The 17,022-nt window shown below is 30.9% G+C and overlaps 3 protein-coding genes across 4 annotated transcripts in view; 2 read left to right on the top strand and 1 right to left on the bottom strand.

Annotated features, from left to right (window-relative positions):
• Positions 1-11: 11 nt before the first annotated feature.
• Positions 12-3,618, top strand: LOC125072593 (cyclin-dependent kinase 10). Of its 2 annotated transcripts, none has more exons than XM_047683258.1 (8): positions 12-153; positions 236-354; positions 429-501; positions 582-756; positions 1,115-1,317; positions 1,965-2,192; positions 2,771-2,989; positions 3,290-3,618. In XM_047683258.1, exons 1-8 carry the CDS (start codon positions 144-146, stop codon positions 3,475-3,477), a joined length of 1,215 nt encoding a protein of 404 aa, XP_047539214.1. In that variant the 5' UTR covers positions 12-143; the 3' UTR covers positions 3,478-3,618. The 2 variants fall into 2 exon arrangements, with proteins under 2 accessions (XP_047539214.1, XP_047539296.1); XM_047683340.1 differs by having other exon boundaries at positions 3,325-3,528.
• On the bottom strand, positions 3,571-6,299 carry LOC125072484 (zinc finger protein weckle-like). Its single transcript, XM_047683161.1, has 5 exons — positions 6,031-6,299; positions 5,194-5,951; positions 4,755-4,943; positions 3,781-3,889; positions 3,571-3,711 (listed from the first exon to the last, which is right to left on the bottom strand). The coding sequence occupies exons 1-5, from the start codon at positions 6,166-6,168 to the stop codon at positions 3,604-3,606; spliced, it is 1,302 nt and encodes a 433-aa protein (XP_047539117.1). The 5' UTR covers positions 6,169-6,299; the 3' UTR covers positions 3,571-3,603.
• A 9,277-nt stretch (positions 6,300-15,576) lies between these two features.
• LOC125065052 (neuronal acetylcholine receptor subunit alpha-10-like) overlaps positions 15,577-17,022 on the top strand; it is a 43,869-nt gene continuing 42,423 nt past the window's right edge. The window contains exon 1 of the mRNA XM_047672477.1: positions 15,577-15,690. Within this exon, the coding sequence (XP_047528433.1) occupies positions 15,612-15,690 (79 nt within the window). The 5' untranslated portion in view covers positions 15,577-15,611. The remainder of the gene's footprint in view (positions 15,691-17,022) is intronic.

Genomic DNA, 17,022 nt, shown 5'->3' with positions numbered 1-17,022 from the left:
CACTTTGTTGTATCGAGCTTAGTTAGCCGATGTTTTGTTTATATTTTTCAGCAGCACTTGTGAAAAATACTAAAATATAGAATTGAGTATAAAGGTAGAATAATTCACTAAGAATTTGATAAACATATACATTTTATTTCAATATGTCTCAAAGTGAGTACTGTTTTTTAATATATATTCCATCCATATCATTATTACTTGGTTACTATAACTAAATATATGAATTTCGTTTAAGATTCGGAAAAACCGCTATCGACTCAAGATGTTGTTGATCCTACGGGTCCAGCAGCACGTAAAGGCGTACTTACATCGTTCAGGACAGGAAAGATTATGGAGATACCCGAAAAAGATATCGTGAGTAAATATAACCTTATAAAATCAAAAAAAAATGTTGAATATAAACCTTAACCCAACTTTTACATCTGCAGTTAGGAAGATGCAGATTTGTTGGAGAATTCGAAAAATTAAATCGCATTGGCGAAGGCACATATGGCATTGTTTGTAAGTATTTAATTATATGTTCATATTAATTTTTGATTAAACAACAGGTAGATTTTATTTCATCTTTTTTGTTCTAACAGATAGAGCAAAAGACAAATTAAATGGGAACATAGTAGCATTAAAAAAAGTCAGAATGGATGTTGAAAAAGATGGATTGCCATTGAGCGGTCTCCGTGAAATCCAAGTGTTAATGGCTTGCAGACATGAAAATGTTGTTCAACTTAAGGAAGTTCTTGTCGGGAGATCACTGGAAAGGTAAATATAACTCTTTGAATATAATATTCAGATTGTAAAACAACAGGTACATGTATATATTGCAATAAAATTACTAAAATCTACACCAATATTAATTTGGCACAGCACTTGGTCATAAGCATCATACAAATAATGGAAATAAATTACACTTATCAGCTCCTAGAACACAATATTATGCTAAGAAAACATAATAAATTGTGAAAGCACAGCTTTACAACAAATTACATTCATCTAAAAAATATCAACTTTTATCTATAACAAAGTGGATACTTGAATGTATTATTGTATTTAATAATTAATGCTTCTTCAGATTTTCATCATAAATATCTTTGTGATAAAAGTTTTTTTTACATTGCAGCATATTCTTATCGATGGAGTATTGTGAGCAAGATTTGGCATCTTTACTGGACAATATGGCCGCACCTTTCACCGAGTCCCAAGTCAAGTGCTTGATGCTACAAGTATTAAAAGGATTGAAATATCTTCACTCTAATTTCATTGTCCATCGTGACCTTAAAGTATCCAATTTGCTGCTCACTGACAAAGGATGTGTTAAAATAGGTGAGATTGATATATTTCATTATAAGTATTTTATAAGTACCTTAGCTATGATGGTCCAGTGGTAAGAATGTAGTTATAGTAAGCTAAGATTGTAGGTTGATCACCCACCACTTAGTCTAATCATCAAACAATTTCCATGCACTAATTTATTTAATAATAATTTACCTTTTGTCTATGGTGAATACATTGTGGTGATGGAATAAGTTCAAAATCTTTTCAAAAAGAGAGAATATCTTGGCCTAACTGTGGATAATTTATACTTTATAGACCTATACTTACCTATATTACCTATACCTTAATATAAGCAATACTTGTGTAGAGGTTTACTTACATAGCCAACTAAACAATAATTTTTAAACATGATAATGATTAAAAGTATATTAATATACACTTATTTTTCACTTTAAGGACATTTTAGTGCATAAATGTAATGTCTAGTGTAAGTTAATTTATACAGTAGTCATTATATAATTGGGTGTACAGAGGTGGCCGAAAAAAAATTTATGTATTATTATTATGTAATTTGTATTCTTAATGAAATTCTCTTTAGATCTAAAATCCATCTCTAAAGACAGCTGTGTGAAGCCAAATAGAGTTATTGGTATTATTGTATTGAGACGTATCTAATCATTTATATTTGTTTCCAGCTGATTTTGGCTTAGCTCGTTGGTTAGGTGCACCTGCTCGTAGTGCTACCCCAAGGGTTGTTACTTTGTGGTATAGAGCACCTGAATTACTCCTACAATCACCAAGACAGACTCCGGCTCTTGACATGTGGGCAGCAGGATGCATTCTCGGTGAACTATTGGCTAATAAGCCTTTGCTTCCTGGCAGGACTGAAATTGAACAGCTTGAACTAATTGTTGATTTGTTAGGTAAGTTATGTATCAAGATTTTTTTAAAATTTTTAATTTTGTCTCAATTTGATTGATTGTTTGATTTTGTAATAAATCAGTGCTGAATTAATTGTGTATTTTAAAGTACTGATTTTTTTAATGTTAGAAGTAATAACAATGCAAAGTTGTTATGAGCACATTTTACTTGGTGTTAATAATATAAATATATTTTTATATATTCGATAGACTGGTGAGCAAATGGGCTACCTGATGGTAAGTGGTCACGGCTATAGACATTGGTGCTGTAAGAAATATTAACCATTTGTTACATCAATCAAATATGTATTATTAATATAAATTTATTTTATAAGGCTTTTGCAAGCACTTTTAGATTATTATTTTATTGTTATAAGTTTGTAATATACCAACTTTTTATATAAAAAAAAACAAACATATTTTATAAAATGTAAGTGCACTATGTTGATGATGATTATATCAATAATGTGTCAGAGATCCAATTTTGATAATCTTTTGCATTTTTTGTTTTCTATTCTTTGAGCTATATATATATGCAATAAAAAATACAAATAATATTAAAAAATAATACTTACTTGCAGGTACGCCATCTGATGCAATTTGGCCAGAATTCAGTTCATTACCAGCATTACAAAACTTTACTCTTAAACAACAGCCATACAATAACTTAAAACAAAAGTTCCCCTGGTTGTCTGCGGCCGGTTTACGTCTCCTGAATTTCTTGTTCATGTACGATCCCAACAAGAGAGCTACAGCAGAAGAGTGTCTCCAGAGTTCATATTTTAAGGAACAACCCTTGCGTAAGTTATAATTTTTTTTGTTATGGATGCTTAGAAAATGTAGTTACCCATAAGTGTTTTACCTTTTTTAATTATTATTTTATAAGCAATTGAGAATGTTTAGATGCTTGATTATTTCCTTTCAAATCTACTGATATAACAGGAAGACACAAAATATTGTTATTTTAAGTTAAATATAATAGACAATTTAGCTTTCAGTGTTAAATTTGGAATGTGTGAAAGTTTTTTTTTTTGCATGTTAATTAGTTTTTTTTTTGCTGTATTAACTCTCCTCGTATAATAATCTTATTGTAATTCTAGCATGTGATCCGAAGTTAATGCCTAGCTTCCCGCAGCACAGAAACATGAAAGGGCAGCAAAAAAGCTCCTCCAATCAGCTGAACATACCACTCTCTAACTTGAACACTGGAGCTAACGACCAGACAAACAACTTGCCGGCCATCTCAGACTTGTTGGGATCCCTCGTCAAGAAACGAAGACTAGAATAAACTTAAGTTTATGTTTAAGTATATAATTCCAAATATATTTAATGATATAATGATAAAAAGTCTTTCCTTTTTATAACATTTTACTGTTTTTGATATCATTTTGTTTCTATGATACTGTTTATTTTTTTAATCTGTCGAATCGTTATCATCTGCAGATAATCCCATTGCTTGTCGAAATTTTTGATACTTTTGTAGAGAAAGCGTGTCATTGCCCCTGCCTTTTACTTTTTCTTTCTAAAAATAATTATTAATTTAAAAATTGCAAATCAATGTATTTTTTTATTAATTTCAAAGCGCGCTTACGATTTCTTTTTCTTGCTTTTCTATGTTTTTCAATGTGCGCACACACTGTGAGCAGAGTATTACATCTTCCATATGATTAACAGTTTTCTTTCGATGATGATGTTTCAACCTGTGGTCAATAGAAAATCTTAAACAATCGCAGACAATGTTGGCTTTGACATAATATTTTCAATTATTTAGAATATAACTATACCTATTGTTATATTGAGAGAAATAAAATAAATTGTCAGAAAAAAAAGAGGTTTAAAATTTTCAATGGATTATAATCATTAGTGCACACACATCGATCCCGCTGGCGGAGTCCAGGTTCCTCATGCATTACTACCCCTCTGCGCTTAGGCGTATGACGGAGTAATAAAGCACATAGCGTGCAGGTAGGACCTGCCGCCAATGGCGTTCTAAGCCAAGATCCAGTCTCACAGGAGGCGTCGTGAGAAAGTGCGTAATCTAGGCCCTTAAGTGGTTCTCTCATCTGTCTAGAGTTTTTAATGATTCTTCCATTTATTATTAAAATATTAATCAAAAGAACTTGAATAATAATATACAAAAAAAAATACTAATGAAAAATGAAATATAATTAAGTTGTTCCGAATACATTATTAAACAGTAACTGGCCTGCGAGTCGCGTTCCTTTTATTTTTTTCAATACTTACATCAAATTTTCATAATTGCATTAATTCAGCCCTGATAGGCAGTAATAGTAATGGACTATAACTACACAAGCGTATTTGTACCAATATCTAGCCCTATTATCGACCACAGAATAGCCAGTTTAATTCTTATTTCTTTGCAACCAGAGACCAAAATGTTTGTCCAATGACTTAAACCGAACTACATGAATTTTCTATACAATGCATAGATAAGCCTATCGACTGATAGTAATTTCATACAATTAAAGCTTGAGACATTCAAAATATTGTTTGTTAACCTACAAATTGTGAGCTAATTTATTAATAAGTCTTCAGTATACTAACAATTTTCCACAATAATCACACTGAAATTTGTCCGTTCGGTGTGTTATTATATGCCACCCTAACTCCTGGTAAGTCGGATAGCGATCGGAACAACGCGGGCAGGCAATCTTGCCTTCCGATCTGCCCCCATTGCTTTGGTGTTCAATCAACTGTTGCGATGTCTGGAAATTTTGATGGCAGCTGTGACACCTAAAATATTAATTGTCTTAGGTTATAACGAATAAATATTATACTAAGATAAGAGTATGTTTATTTAAAATAATATTATTTACATGACGGAAATTACTCGATATGAACAAAAACCAATAAATCTTTTTTTTTGGTACCTACTAATACAAAGATATTAAATCAATTAAAAAATTTAGACTGGTTAATTATTTTGAAACTAGTAGGAAAACAAAGATAACCATGCTAAGGTAATAGCGGAAATTAGTCTTACTTAAAAATGTTAGGCTGTAAATGATAAGCCATATGTTCAATGATCTTTTTTGGATAGAAGTAGTGAAACTTTTTGTCACAGCACGTTAAGTATCCTGGAACGCCGTGCCTTTCTTTATAATGCTTCATTAGAGATCGAAAATGAAATCCTATCTCGTGGCAGATGCAGCATTCCATTTTATAAAATAAAGTTATTTGCTTGTCTAAATCGGCGCCCTGCTTTGCCGGTCGACCATCTATTAATATAATGTTGTCCAATACTTCGTTTGAATAATCATTAGTTTCAAAATTATTTTTATTTTTATCTATCGCTGGCGTTGGCTTTGGTTCCATGGGGGATGATGCACTGTTAAGAAGTAACCTATCCACGCTTTCAGTCTTTGAAAACTCTTCTAATGGCATTGCTTCCAAAAATTTTAAATCAGCTGGTGATTTTCTTTTTTGATGTTTTTTGCATGACTTTGCGTCTCCTTGTTGAAATTCTGTCGGTGGAGATTTCGGAGTAGGTGAAGGCGGTTCCTTTCCAATTTTTGGTTTTGTATTGACTGGCTTGTGTTCTGACAGAGAAGAGATGATAGGATGCAGCTTTCTATCAGACAAATTTTGGTTTTCTTTATTGATATTGTTGCTATCTTTTATGCTATGAAAATTTAAAAACTTTTGTGTTCTTTCTACGTTGACAGCATACAGATGCAAAGCTCCAACTTGCTGAAGACATTCATGACATATGGCCTTCGGAAGATTATCATCAGTTCGTATCTGCAAATAATAATAAAAAAAGAAGTTTTTTGAATGTCCAAATATTTTATATAACTAGTATATCAGTAAAACAACTAACAACAATATCAAACAGTCTCTTTATTTTTCTTTTCATTTCTGAGCTGAGTGGCTTTAATTGGGTGACATCGTTACATAAGCACAAGCGACACGACAGTTCACGAACAATGGTTTTTTCATAAGACGCAAAGTCATTCATACTGATAATTTAAATTAAAAAAGGCTTTACTATAAAATAGGCTATTGCTTAATTATCCATAACAATTTGGTTTGCTACTGCTGTATTTGGTACATAAAGAATATAAAAACTTCCTAGGGAAGATCGGAAACCATCCAAAAGACATTTGTAACTTTTTTGTAAAATTAGTATCAAGCGGCCAGCATTTTACATTTTGAGCAAATTATAAATAATTTGAGGATATTGAAAATATTGTCAATTCTTATCAAAATTCATCAAAACGTTGTGTATGTATTTGTTTAAAAAAATATTATTACATATTATTAGTTATTTCAATTTTATTTATATAACATATTATTACAACATCGATTACCTTACTATAAAAATAAAATAGATACATTTAAATAACTTTTAGTGGATAGTATTTAATATTTATAATTATTATTTATTTGTTTATTATAAATAAAATGTTGTGTATTGTATTTATCTAAATTTCATCTTAGTTATATAATCATTATCCGAAGTTTTCATAAAGTTGCACTCATTGTAGTCACAGGGTAACCGATAGCTCCTCGCTTGATGTTGATCGTCAACAGCACGTTTTCTAGTGTAATGCTTCAAACGAACTACACTAACACAATAGGACTGAGGGAACTTTGTTCGAACATATGTACAAAGTCAAAGTCAAAAATCTTTATTCAATATAGAAGTGTTTACACTTGCTTATTGATTGTCAAAAATCTACCACCGGTTCGGAATTTAGCACCTCGGACCTGAGAAGAACCGGCGAAAGAAACTCAGCGGGATATATATATATATATATATTTTTTTTTTTAACCATTTTCCATGTACAATTTTAGTTATTTGAAACAGCCAGCATCGCTAGAGTTCAAAAAAGTGTAACCACGTTATCAAATTAGGTAGAAACTAGGTATCCAATTTGCGATGCCTCGACGACGGGCGTAACGATACGTTCATTCGTATAGCACCAACTCCAGCGAAGCGGAAGTGCGTGCTCGTAGGTGATTTTTCGACCGAGTTTCAGTAACCAGCTCCCCAAACGGCGATGCCAATGTGGTGGAAATCGATACACAGTTCAGATAAGACATCTCTTTGGGATAGATTGCCCAAAATTATGCTCGTACTGTTATAACTCATAGAGCAATTGCAATAATTAAATCATTCTAGATAAAAATTAAATGAAATATTAGAATGAATGTAGTATCCAGTAGCATATTATTAAGAGCCATCTTTGAGGTTATAACTATATACCTTCCGTAATAGCTTGGATATTTTTATTGCTTTTTTGTTCAAGATTAATTATTGCATTAATTTCAAATAGTGGTGCTGAAAAACATTTTTTTTTTTTAAATTTGTTAAAGGTCTTAAAAAATCCTTTGAGACGTTTAGATATAAAATGTAGTTGTGCCACTATTACCAAATACCAAATTTAACTCTGTATATTAGAAACTTTTTTGAGGTTCATTGTATGTTACGTTATTTGTATATGAGTTAAGAAAGGTGAACAAAATTAAGAAGATACTAGTAATCAAAACTGTTTATTCGAGACAACACAAAAAATTGCTTACAATGAGTTCTTATAATGCCCGCCTCGATTGCCACGCAAATGGCATTATATTTATAACTTAAAATTTACTTTAAGCCTGTTAATCGCTTGTCGATTTTCTTTAATTTTGCCTTAAATTTTTTGGTGTGATTCTCTTTCCGGCTTTTAAGTCAAGCTATTGTGCCATCGCAACCGATCTGTTATACCCCTACTCAGTAAGTGGTAACGCTGAGCCACTGGCTTGCAGCTGCAATGTCAGCACTATAGGCAGGAGAGACAGTAGGAGGGCTCAGCATCAGTTTAGTTCTCTTCCAACTTACATCCGTGACGGCTGCCTAAAGATCATTCTACATCTTACTTTAATTCTATATCCAATAAATATGAAATAGGTGTTTAATTCTATTACATTTCTTTCTTTAAAAACTGATTGAAAAGGGCCGATATAACAGATCCATCTCTTTAGAGGCTAGGATAGGCTAGAATTACCATCGCGAATGCTGAAGTCTAGTAAAACTTCAAACTTGACTGTGATTATATAACCCTCATAATTTACAGTACAATGATCAGAGCAATAACTTGGAATAACCATTAAGTTGTTCAAAGGTTGATTAATCGATTGAAAATTAATGATGCTTAAGCTAATAATTCAAAAAGTTTATGCGTATACCTTTAATATGACTGAACCTATTTATTAAATAAACATAACTTACAGTGACAGTTAAGTTAACAGAGGTAACGTCTGTCAATAATTATTATTAAAAATTTACCATGCGGTGAAGTAATATATAAGTAAAGTCTATTACATAATATATAAGTAAAGAAAAAAAAATAACATGTAACTCAATTAATTTTAATTACTCCTTGATCTATAAGCGTTATAAGTTGGTTTTTTTGGTCAAAGAGGCTATAAGATTAGCCGCAATTTGATCGAGTACTGAAAGAACTAAATCGTTGTTTTTCCTTATTTTAATTACAAGTTACAAGGGTTCTGAATAATTATTGTTATTTATTTTACTTTCATGTTAGGTTTCATGAGTAAATAATGTTAAATCATATCATTAATTGTATAATAATATAATTGGCAAAATAGTAACGGAATACGGTAAGTCATTCGGTAATTTTCGTGATACATCACCGAACTCTGCCACGGGTTAATTAAAGGTATTTCGGAACGAAGTGAAGTGAAATGATTGGTGAATATTGTGCCCGAATACGACGCCGAGGCCTTATTCGTCCTGAACGCCGTGACCTTTTAATAATAATGGTTATTTTGATTAATACTGCGTGACAAATATTTTGAATTTAATTTATCGGGAAGAAAAATAATGACGTGACTTTTAAAGTCCTACTCGTAGTTCTGGCTGAGGTTTAGTTATATTTATAAGTATTATCTAATAAAAAAGTACAAGACCAAAATGACAACATTATAATAATGGACAGTATAATATAATTTGTATCCTTATTGAAGTGGGAAAAAAATTGTTGGTATTTTTTATGGCATAGGAAGGCGGACGTGCGAATGAGCTTCCTGATGGGAAGTGGTCACCACCGCCCATAGACATTGGCGCTGTAAGAAATATTAACCATCCCTTACATCGTAAATGGGCATTGGCACCAACCTTGGGAACTAAGGTGTAATGTCCCTTATAGAGATAAGTTAGTAACACTGGCTCACTCAACTTTTAAGCCGGAACAGCACAATACTAAGTTTTGCTGCGTGGCGGTTGTGCAAGCACAGACAGGTTTGCTCAAAGTCTACCAAGTAAAATATCTATAAATATAATTTGTATAGATTATGAATTCAACATAAAATCATCATTTATTTAAAAAAAAAAAACTGTTTATGTAAACAATTCTGATTTAAAAAAATATATAATTAAGTGTGCTCCTTTTTACTTAATAAATTTTATATACACAATATCGTTTAGGTACACCGTTGTATATTTTCCTTTCATAATCTGTAATGAGTTTTTTCTGATATTTATCTTTCATTAGATATCTGTTCCTTTGTGTCTAATTAATAATTATAAAATGTTCGCTTTTTAAAGCTCTACTTTTGAAATTAATAACGTTTTATGGGTAGAAGTGGTATATAGTTTTATTAATGTAGAATATTAAATCACCTAAGGTTTTTTGCGTTAGCTGTTTTTATGGTTCAGCGTAGGTAGAAAAAACAAAATAATTTGAATAAAACTATCACTGTCTCAAAAAGATTAACGAACAAAACTTTCATAACTGTTTTTTTTTTAAAAAGAACAAACAGATAAAGGACAAATATGGAACGGTTGAAACAGTATCGGTTTTGAAGCACGGGGTACCTAATTGATTAGTTTCACACGTGGATGCCTTCTTCACTAGAGAGAACACGCTTCCGTCTACAGTTGCCGCACTAATACTTCTATTGTAAAGGATATAATATAAGGTACCTAGGAATTGTATTCTTTTTAGAATGCTACGCAAATAGTTATTATATCATGTGCTTTTTTTCATAGTAATTTACCTCATATAAAAAATGTATGTATATAAAATGCGTACAAAATATAATGCTTCATTTCAGAAAGAAATCATTATTTCAATTTGTGTATGTGTGTGTTGCCTATTTATACGACGAAATAGAGTTCAAGTGCAGTGTACCTTAAGTAATATAATTAAATAAAATATTTTATTTTATAAATACTTAAACTTTTGTAAGGGTCTTTAAATGCTTTTGAGTCATTATGCGTGAAACTTGACCTTCTCTTGAACAACTAGTCAGTGCACGCCTCTGTGAATATTCTTAAGGGTCTACAAAATCGGAGCACTCCTATCACCGCCGTAAATGTCACAATTTAATAGGAATTTGACGAATTTTTATACTATAATCAACTCAAATGCTGCACGAGTTGAGCGATATTTAGTACGCTCTAAAGAACGTAACCTATACTTTATTGAGCTCCACTCGAATCTACGAGCCGCCATATTCGCTCGGTCAGATAGCCCTCTGCTCTCCGTTACATATCTGCGTAATCTTTGAGACTGCCTGTGAGTAAATGCAGACATTTAAATTGTTCAACCATAACTAAAGAAACATTATTTAATTTACTATCCATGGTAGGAGATTACACACCAGCGATGTCGGTATTGTCCTTATGGGCTTACTCATCTTAATATTATAAAATAATCCATGTCTTCTTGGATATTCTCCATGTAGCCCTAATAGTTTTCTTAACTCACACCAAGTCGACCACGTAACTCAAATAATTGACATGAACGCCGTTAACGTAGCAACCAACATGTTAACCAACTAAGCGCTACGATTAGCCCGTTCAGCGTAAACAGCACCATTGAATGAAACATCGTTTTTTTATTTCTAATTTACATGGAATCCTTTACCGCTTATATTAACTCTCAGCTTAATTCAGTAGATATCGAGTAATATACACACAAAAACTTACGAATTCCCCTAATTTTCCTCTTTTATTCCAGCCCGACTGCTGAGTTCATCAAAATTCGCTAATAATAGTCGAAGAAGTCGATGAAAATACAAAAAAGACTGAACTGATATGATACTTATTTTTGAAGTAGGAAAAATACATCAGGTGATTTCAAATGAAAAATGTTGAAATAATTATCGAAAAGTAGAAGGTAGGATAAATTTGAAAGAAACGACGAGATTTCCACATTAGACAAAAAAAAATCTACATAGGTTAAAACGAGGGCAAAATCTGGCCTTAAAATGAAATTACGCTGATCAAAAACGTCGATTTCTTGCAAATAACGATACTGCAATTTCGCTGGTAAATTATGTAATCGCAGGTAATCGCAGTACCATGTCGGCAGTCTCCGTGTGCAGTTAATCGGTAAGTGGGCTGTTTGCTCGCGTCGTCGACCGCACGACAGCCCTAATTGGTTTCTATTCCCACCCGCAATAGACCGCTTACCGCTTACCGCTTACCACGACCGCATTTAATACACCAATTACAACCAAAAAACGCTGCAATGGATATCGACGAATTAAAAAACCTGATAAATTAATTAGTTTTGGATTTTATTCGCTTCAATAAACCCGTATCAAGCTCATGGTTTCGCGATCAGATTATGATATTTATGAAAATATCGATATATACGAATAGGTAAATCATTAATCCTTAAATCTTGTTAGGAACTCGTTATGCTCGCCCGTACGAACGTTTTTAATTCTCTTTATCGGAAAATCCTTTCATTAATGTAAAAAATAGATTTAAATTTTTAATATAGGATATGATGAGATAGGAGATTTTGCATTAACATGCCTAAAGGTAAGTGTTTGTAAATGTTTCAGTTTTAATAAAATCTTTTCTGTCGAATTCGCTTATTGATATTTTTATATCATATTCGATTTACCGTCGTCCTCGGTAAGCAATTGAACAGTATGTAATGATATAAATAGGTTACCTACCTACATCTTCACATCAAAAAATTGTGACTGCGCGTGCCTTTATAAACAATTAGACCAATTTTTAAAAATAGTAAATCTTGTCTTTCTCCTTATTGTATATTATGAATGTAATCATCTAGTATCCGTTTTTTTAAAGGCAGATGAAAAAAGCAAACTTGTGTTTAGATACATATGCCTGTAGGTTATTGCAAAATTGCCATTGAATTTTTTTTCTAAAAATGCGACATTTTGTGCATAAAAATATTTAATAATTTACTGAAAAGCTTCAGCGAGTTACCGTTGAGTATTAGATATCTAAATTAAACAATTAGTTTGTAGATAGAATGCTGTTTTTTTCTACATATTATTCAATTCTTTTGTTTATTTGGTTGGAATGTATGCATGTATTATTTTTACAGCCTGATAATGCAATATTATTGTAAACATTTAATTTTTGTTAAATATAATATCATACATCATACATACATCATACATTTGTGAATAACTACGTCTCAAGCAGATAATCGATTATTACTGTTATTACAAAATAGATACGTATAATTAAAAATGTGAGGTGTGAAATTATAAATAATAATTATTTTACTTACTACATTTAGACTATATTTACTCGTAATATTCATACTTATTATTATTATTATTTATAGTCAAAGTCTTACCAAATAAACAACCGCAAATTAAAAAAAATAAGTCTGTTTTTTCTCCAATACCTTCGAACCGATATAACTCTTGACCTTCACTAGCTACTGAAGTCAAATAAAGTTCAATGTTGATTTAAGAAACGGAGGTATAAAATGGTTAAAGTCTTAAGACTGTACAACAATCTTCATTTTGGTTCAAATAACGCGTAAAAAGTGTGGGTTCTTCTTTGAAATATTGGTACGAAGTAATTTTTATAATTTGTAATTTAATTTATTTTTGTATTTATTTTTTGTTCATAGTATATAGTAGGTACGTTTATAATAAACATTTTTACAAAACAAAAATAATATTAGAGCCAGATTTACGTTTTTTTCTAACCGTGATAAAACTAGATCAGCGCCCACTTCAGCTATACAAAATAATATGTAATTAAAAAAAAAAACAACTCACAAAACAAATATACAGGACAGAAATCCTCATGAGACGGAAGCTTTTCAATTAGTATCCACTCTTTTTTACTTATCAGCTTATAAATTGCACGTGAGATTTTGTTTACGTGTTTATTATTATAAAAAATCTTATAATTAAAAAACTTAATCAAGACGTTTAAATATATTTGGTAACTGAGATTTTATGTCCCTTGTGCCTGTAGTTATACTGGCTTATTCGCTCTTCAAACTGGAACACGTCAATACTAAGTATTGCCACTCAACAGCAGAATATCAGTTAGATGTAGTCCTGGGAAAATTTGCAAATGTTGAATAAAGTTCTGCCAATTTGTATTATAAACCCTTACCAAATCGTCTTAAGATGAGAGCCTCCTCTCTTCTCTCCCTCCTCCTTTGGCGGCCGTGCGATGTTTACATATAAAATAAAACTTGAATATCAATAAATATTTTATAAGTAATACGAGCTTAGATAATTTTGTAGCTATATAAAGAAAATATAATTTTATTTGGTCTTAATAATACAATTGTTCAAATAACTAAAATTATTTCGGGAACAAGAACATAAATTAAAACTCGTGTTCCTTTTTCGTCGAAGTAGAAACGTGGTATGCCACAGATAATTATTTATCCTTATACAAATTTAAGAAACAAAATCACATATGTAGGTGACGTACCTACATATGTGATATTTTGCTAGCTTTTTTTACGAACACTGTATGAGGATTGACATTTGTAGGTAGCCCACAACTTTCATATGACTTCAAAAAATGAGGAGGTTATTTGTTTGACTCGTATGTTTTTGATATGTAAAACGAGATGAGACTGAAAACCTATTGGCAAGCCTTTGGGTTACCAAGGCGGAGCACCCGCAGGTTTGGGGTAAGTGACTCGGAGGCGGTGACGTCAAACGGCACGCTTCTATGCCGTCATGCCCAGTCTCCTATGCTCTCTCCTTCTTCATGGGTGTTTTTGGCGCGTATATTAATACTTTATTGCTTTATATTAAAATAAGATAAATATAACTCGACATGTTTCTCACTAAACAGCCATTTCGATGTTTATCCTCTTGATCACTCAATTAATGTTAACATGCTTAATTCAATCTTTCGAAATCCCTAGTATTATAGTGAACGTTTAAAAAGTATGTTAAATGTTCAAAAAAACTAAGGCTATAGCTTATTTTTCCCATTTTTAAAGATAAAAATAGTAGCTTTGACTTATACGATAAATGTATTTTCTGAGTTAGACTTTAATGTCATTTTGAAGATCTAGAATTTCAAATCGTACTTACATACTAAGTTTTCTTGTATCTGTAATAGTTTTTGCTGTTTTATACATTTATTATACAAGCTCTATGCCAAAGAATCAATACAAATATACAACCTAATTAATCGTAGGATTTCCACATCAATCGATATAGTAGTTGTAACTTGCAAAAAAATATCTGAAAAAAGTATCAAACGAAACTTACTATCAGTATAACTACATACAAGAATTCATTATCAATGAGATGTAGACATAAAACGAATATTTATATTTTTTATTTTTATTTCATTAATATTAAACACTAAATTTTGTGAAAAAGAAATATAAAATTGTTTAAGATTTCAGATAAAGTGCACCTACATAATTCTGACCTGCGAACCCTTGAAGTTGGGTTTTAATTATAAAAATAAATAATTTTAGCTTTTTTCGAATAATTTTTTGTTTTACTGTTATACTGTACTGTTACTTTATAATCATAAATATTTTATATTTTGCCCAAAAAATAAACTGACTTAAAACAAATACTGAGAGACAACAAATAAAAACTTATCAATGCCGATTACTGTAATCACCAAAAACAAACCGAACTCAACCCAAAAAATGACATCAAAATCTATACAAAGAAATATATAATCATTAACACTTACAGACGAATCGTGAACCTCCTCCACTATGAAATCGATTAAAAATTATAAATATCAAATTCACAACAATTAATGATGAATTTATATACCTACCTCTGAATACAATTTCAGTGGCCGCCCTTAGATTTGTGGCTTCGCGTTCGTACCGTGCAGCAGTATGGGGGCTGCTACGCTGACAGCCGCGCGTTTTGAACACTCACGCTAACTTACGCACCGTTAAACATATTTTACGAACGCTATAAACAATTTATTACTGAAATAATTATTTTTTGCAGTATAATTTTTTTGTATTATTTTAAGGTGGTCTGATAAAATCAATCTTGAGATAAATGTAATTTTTTCATGTAAATATTACTATTTTTTTTTAAATATGAACAACGAATTGATATTAAATATATTTTTGTTTATAAATATAAACTAGATTTGTGCGATATAATGGATTTTATATTAAGTAGGAGTGTGACTGCTTAGACAGAGTAAAAATGTTGTTTGTGCTTTGTGTAAAGAAAATGCGATACTGCGTTTTCGCGGTTTTCTGGATGCTAGCATTATTTTGGAGAGGTAAGATTTTTTGTTTTACATATACATACATACATACCTACATATATAAATACCAAATAAACATTTATGTTAACACTGTGTGAGTATGTTACATTAAATTTGTTTTTTATGCGTATAACATAATTTAAGTTTTTTTTATATTCTTTATTATCAGATTTTTTGAAATGGAGAAATAACTGTTAATATTATTTAAAAATATGTTATTTCCTAAACAATATGTATTAACCTGATTGGATTGGATAAGACTAATTATTTATTTGTAAAACCTTCAAGTCGATTTTAACTTTACCTTGAACTATGTAATACTCTATCATTGAATTCTATCAACATTCCCGAGTCTACCCTCTTCAAGTCAACCTCATTTATTTTGTACATAGTATCTCCCTTTATCTTTTTGAAATAATAACAAAGAATTCATTATTTCAACCATTATACAATAAAAAAATGTTGACATTATTAATTATTTTTAATTGTATATATTTTTACCAATATATATTTGATGTTATAAAGGATTTTTCAGATTTATTTTAACTGTAAAATCTCACTGTAATTAGTAGAGATTAATAAAAATGTTATAGACATGTTAGAGTTACAGTAGTAAGGGATATTATATGATAAAAAGAAAAAAAAATGCGCTATGTAACGACTTAAAAGTAAAGACTTTTTACCCTTAATATAATTTATCGCCGCTTAGAAAACCTACAAAAGAACATAGTAATTTTCCAAGTAACAATAAAAAAGTATTAAAACAAAAGGCTGTATTAACAGAATTATTTAGTAGCCAGTATTCGACAATGTTGCGAAATCGATGTCACAAATGACAACATATTTTTTTAGTGATGCTAGAAAGCTTCAACGAAGCTGTTTATTTTATTATTATTATTATAACTTTAGTCAACTTAAAAAAAAATTAAAGTTGGTACTATGATAATACAAGATCAATTTAGTGTTGGGCTTACATGCGTATGTCAAACATCGATAATTTTTTCAAGCAAGCTAAAAAATATAGGGTATAATAGTTGATATATTGGCTCGACCAGGGTTTGAACCTAGGAATTCGAGATCTGCTTAATCGAAGTCGAATAATCAGGTGTTAGTTAGTGTGTAGTAAGTGCTAGAAATTTATCTTCACTTGTAGCTAAAATAGCGCTTTATTTTTTGTACTACATCAATTAACTTACTGTACTACATTAATGATAGCAATTATGGGTAAAATTGTTTATGGGTAGTCGTTTCTTAATATTTTCAACAGTTCGGTAAATTAATATGCTATTGTTTTTTCTTTAAGGACCGCTAACCTCCATACCATGTTGAATACAACTATTTTTTTAA

The sequence above is a fragment of the Vanessa atalanta genome, chromosome 1 (assembly GCF_905147765.1).
Source record: "Vanessa atalanta chromosome 1, ilVanAtal1.2, whole genome shotgun sequence".
NCBI lineage: Eukaryota > Metazoa > Arthropoda > Insecta > Lepidoptera > Nymphalidae > Vanessa > Vanessa atalanta.
This window is presented reverse-complemented; position numbering and strand designations above follow the sequence as displayed.

What these genes read in the sequence shown, in the direction of transcription:
- LOC125072593 (XM_047683258.1), top strand. An exon ending in CAAAGGATGTGTTAAAATAG is followed by an intron (nt 1,318 to 1,964) that starts GTGAGATTGATA and finishes ATTTGTTTCCAG; the next exon opens with CTGATTTTGGCTTAGCTCGT. An exon ending in TTTTAAGGAACAACCCTTGC is followed by an intron (nt 2,990 to 3,289) that starts GTAAGTTATAAT and finishes TTGTAATTCTAG; the next exon opens with CATGTGATCCGAAGTTAATG.
- LOC125072484 (XM_047683161.1), bottom strand. Translation starts at nt 6,168, where the DNA reads ATGAATGACTTTGCGTCTTATGAAAAAACCATTGTTCGTGAACTGTCG. An exon ending in AGAGACTGTTTGATATTGTT is followed by an intron (nt 5,952 to 6,030) that starts GTTAGTTGTTTT and finishes TATTATTTGCAG; the next exon opens with ATACGAACTGATGATAATCT. An exon ending in TGTGATTATTGTGGAAAATT is followed by an intron (nt 3,890 to 4,754) that starts GTTAGTATACTG and finishes TATTGACCACAG; the next exon opens with GTTGAAACATCATCATCGAA.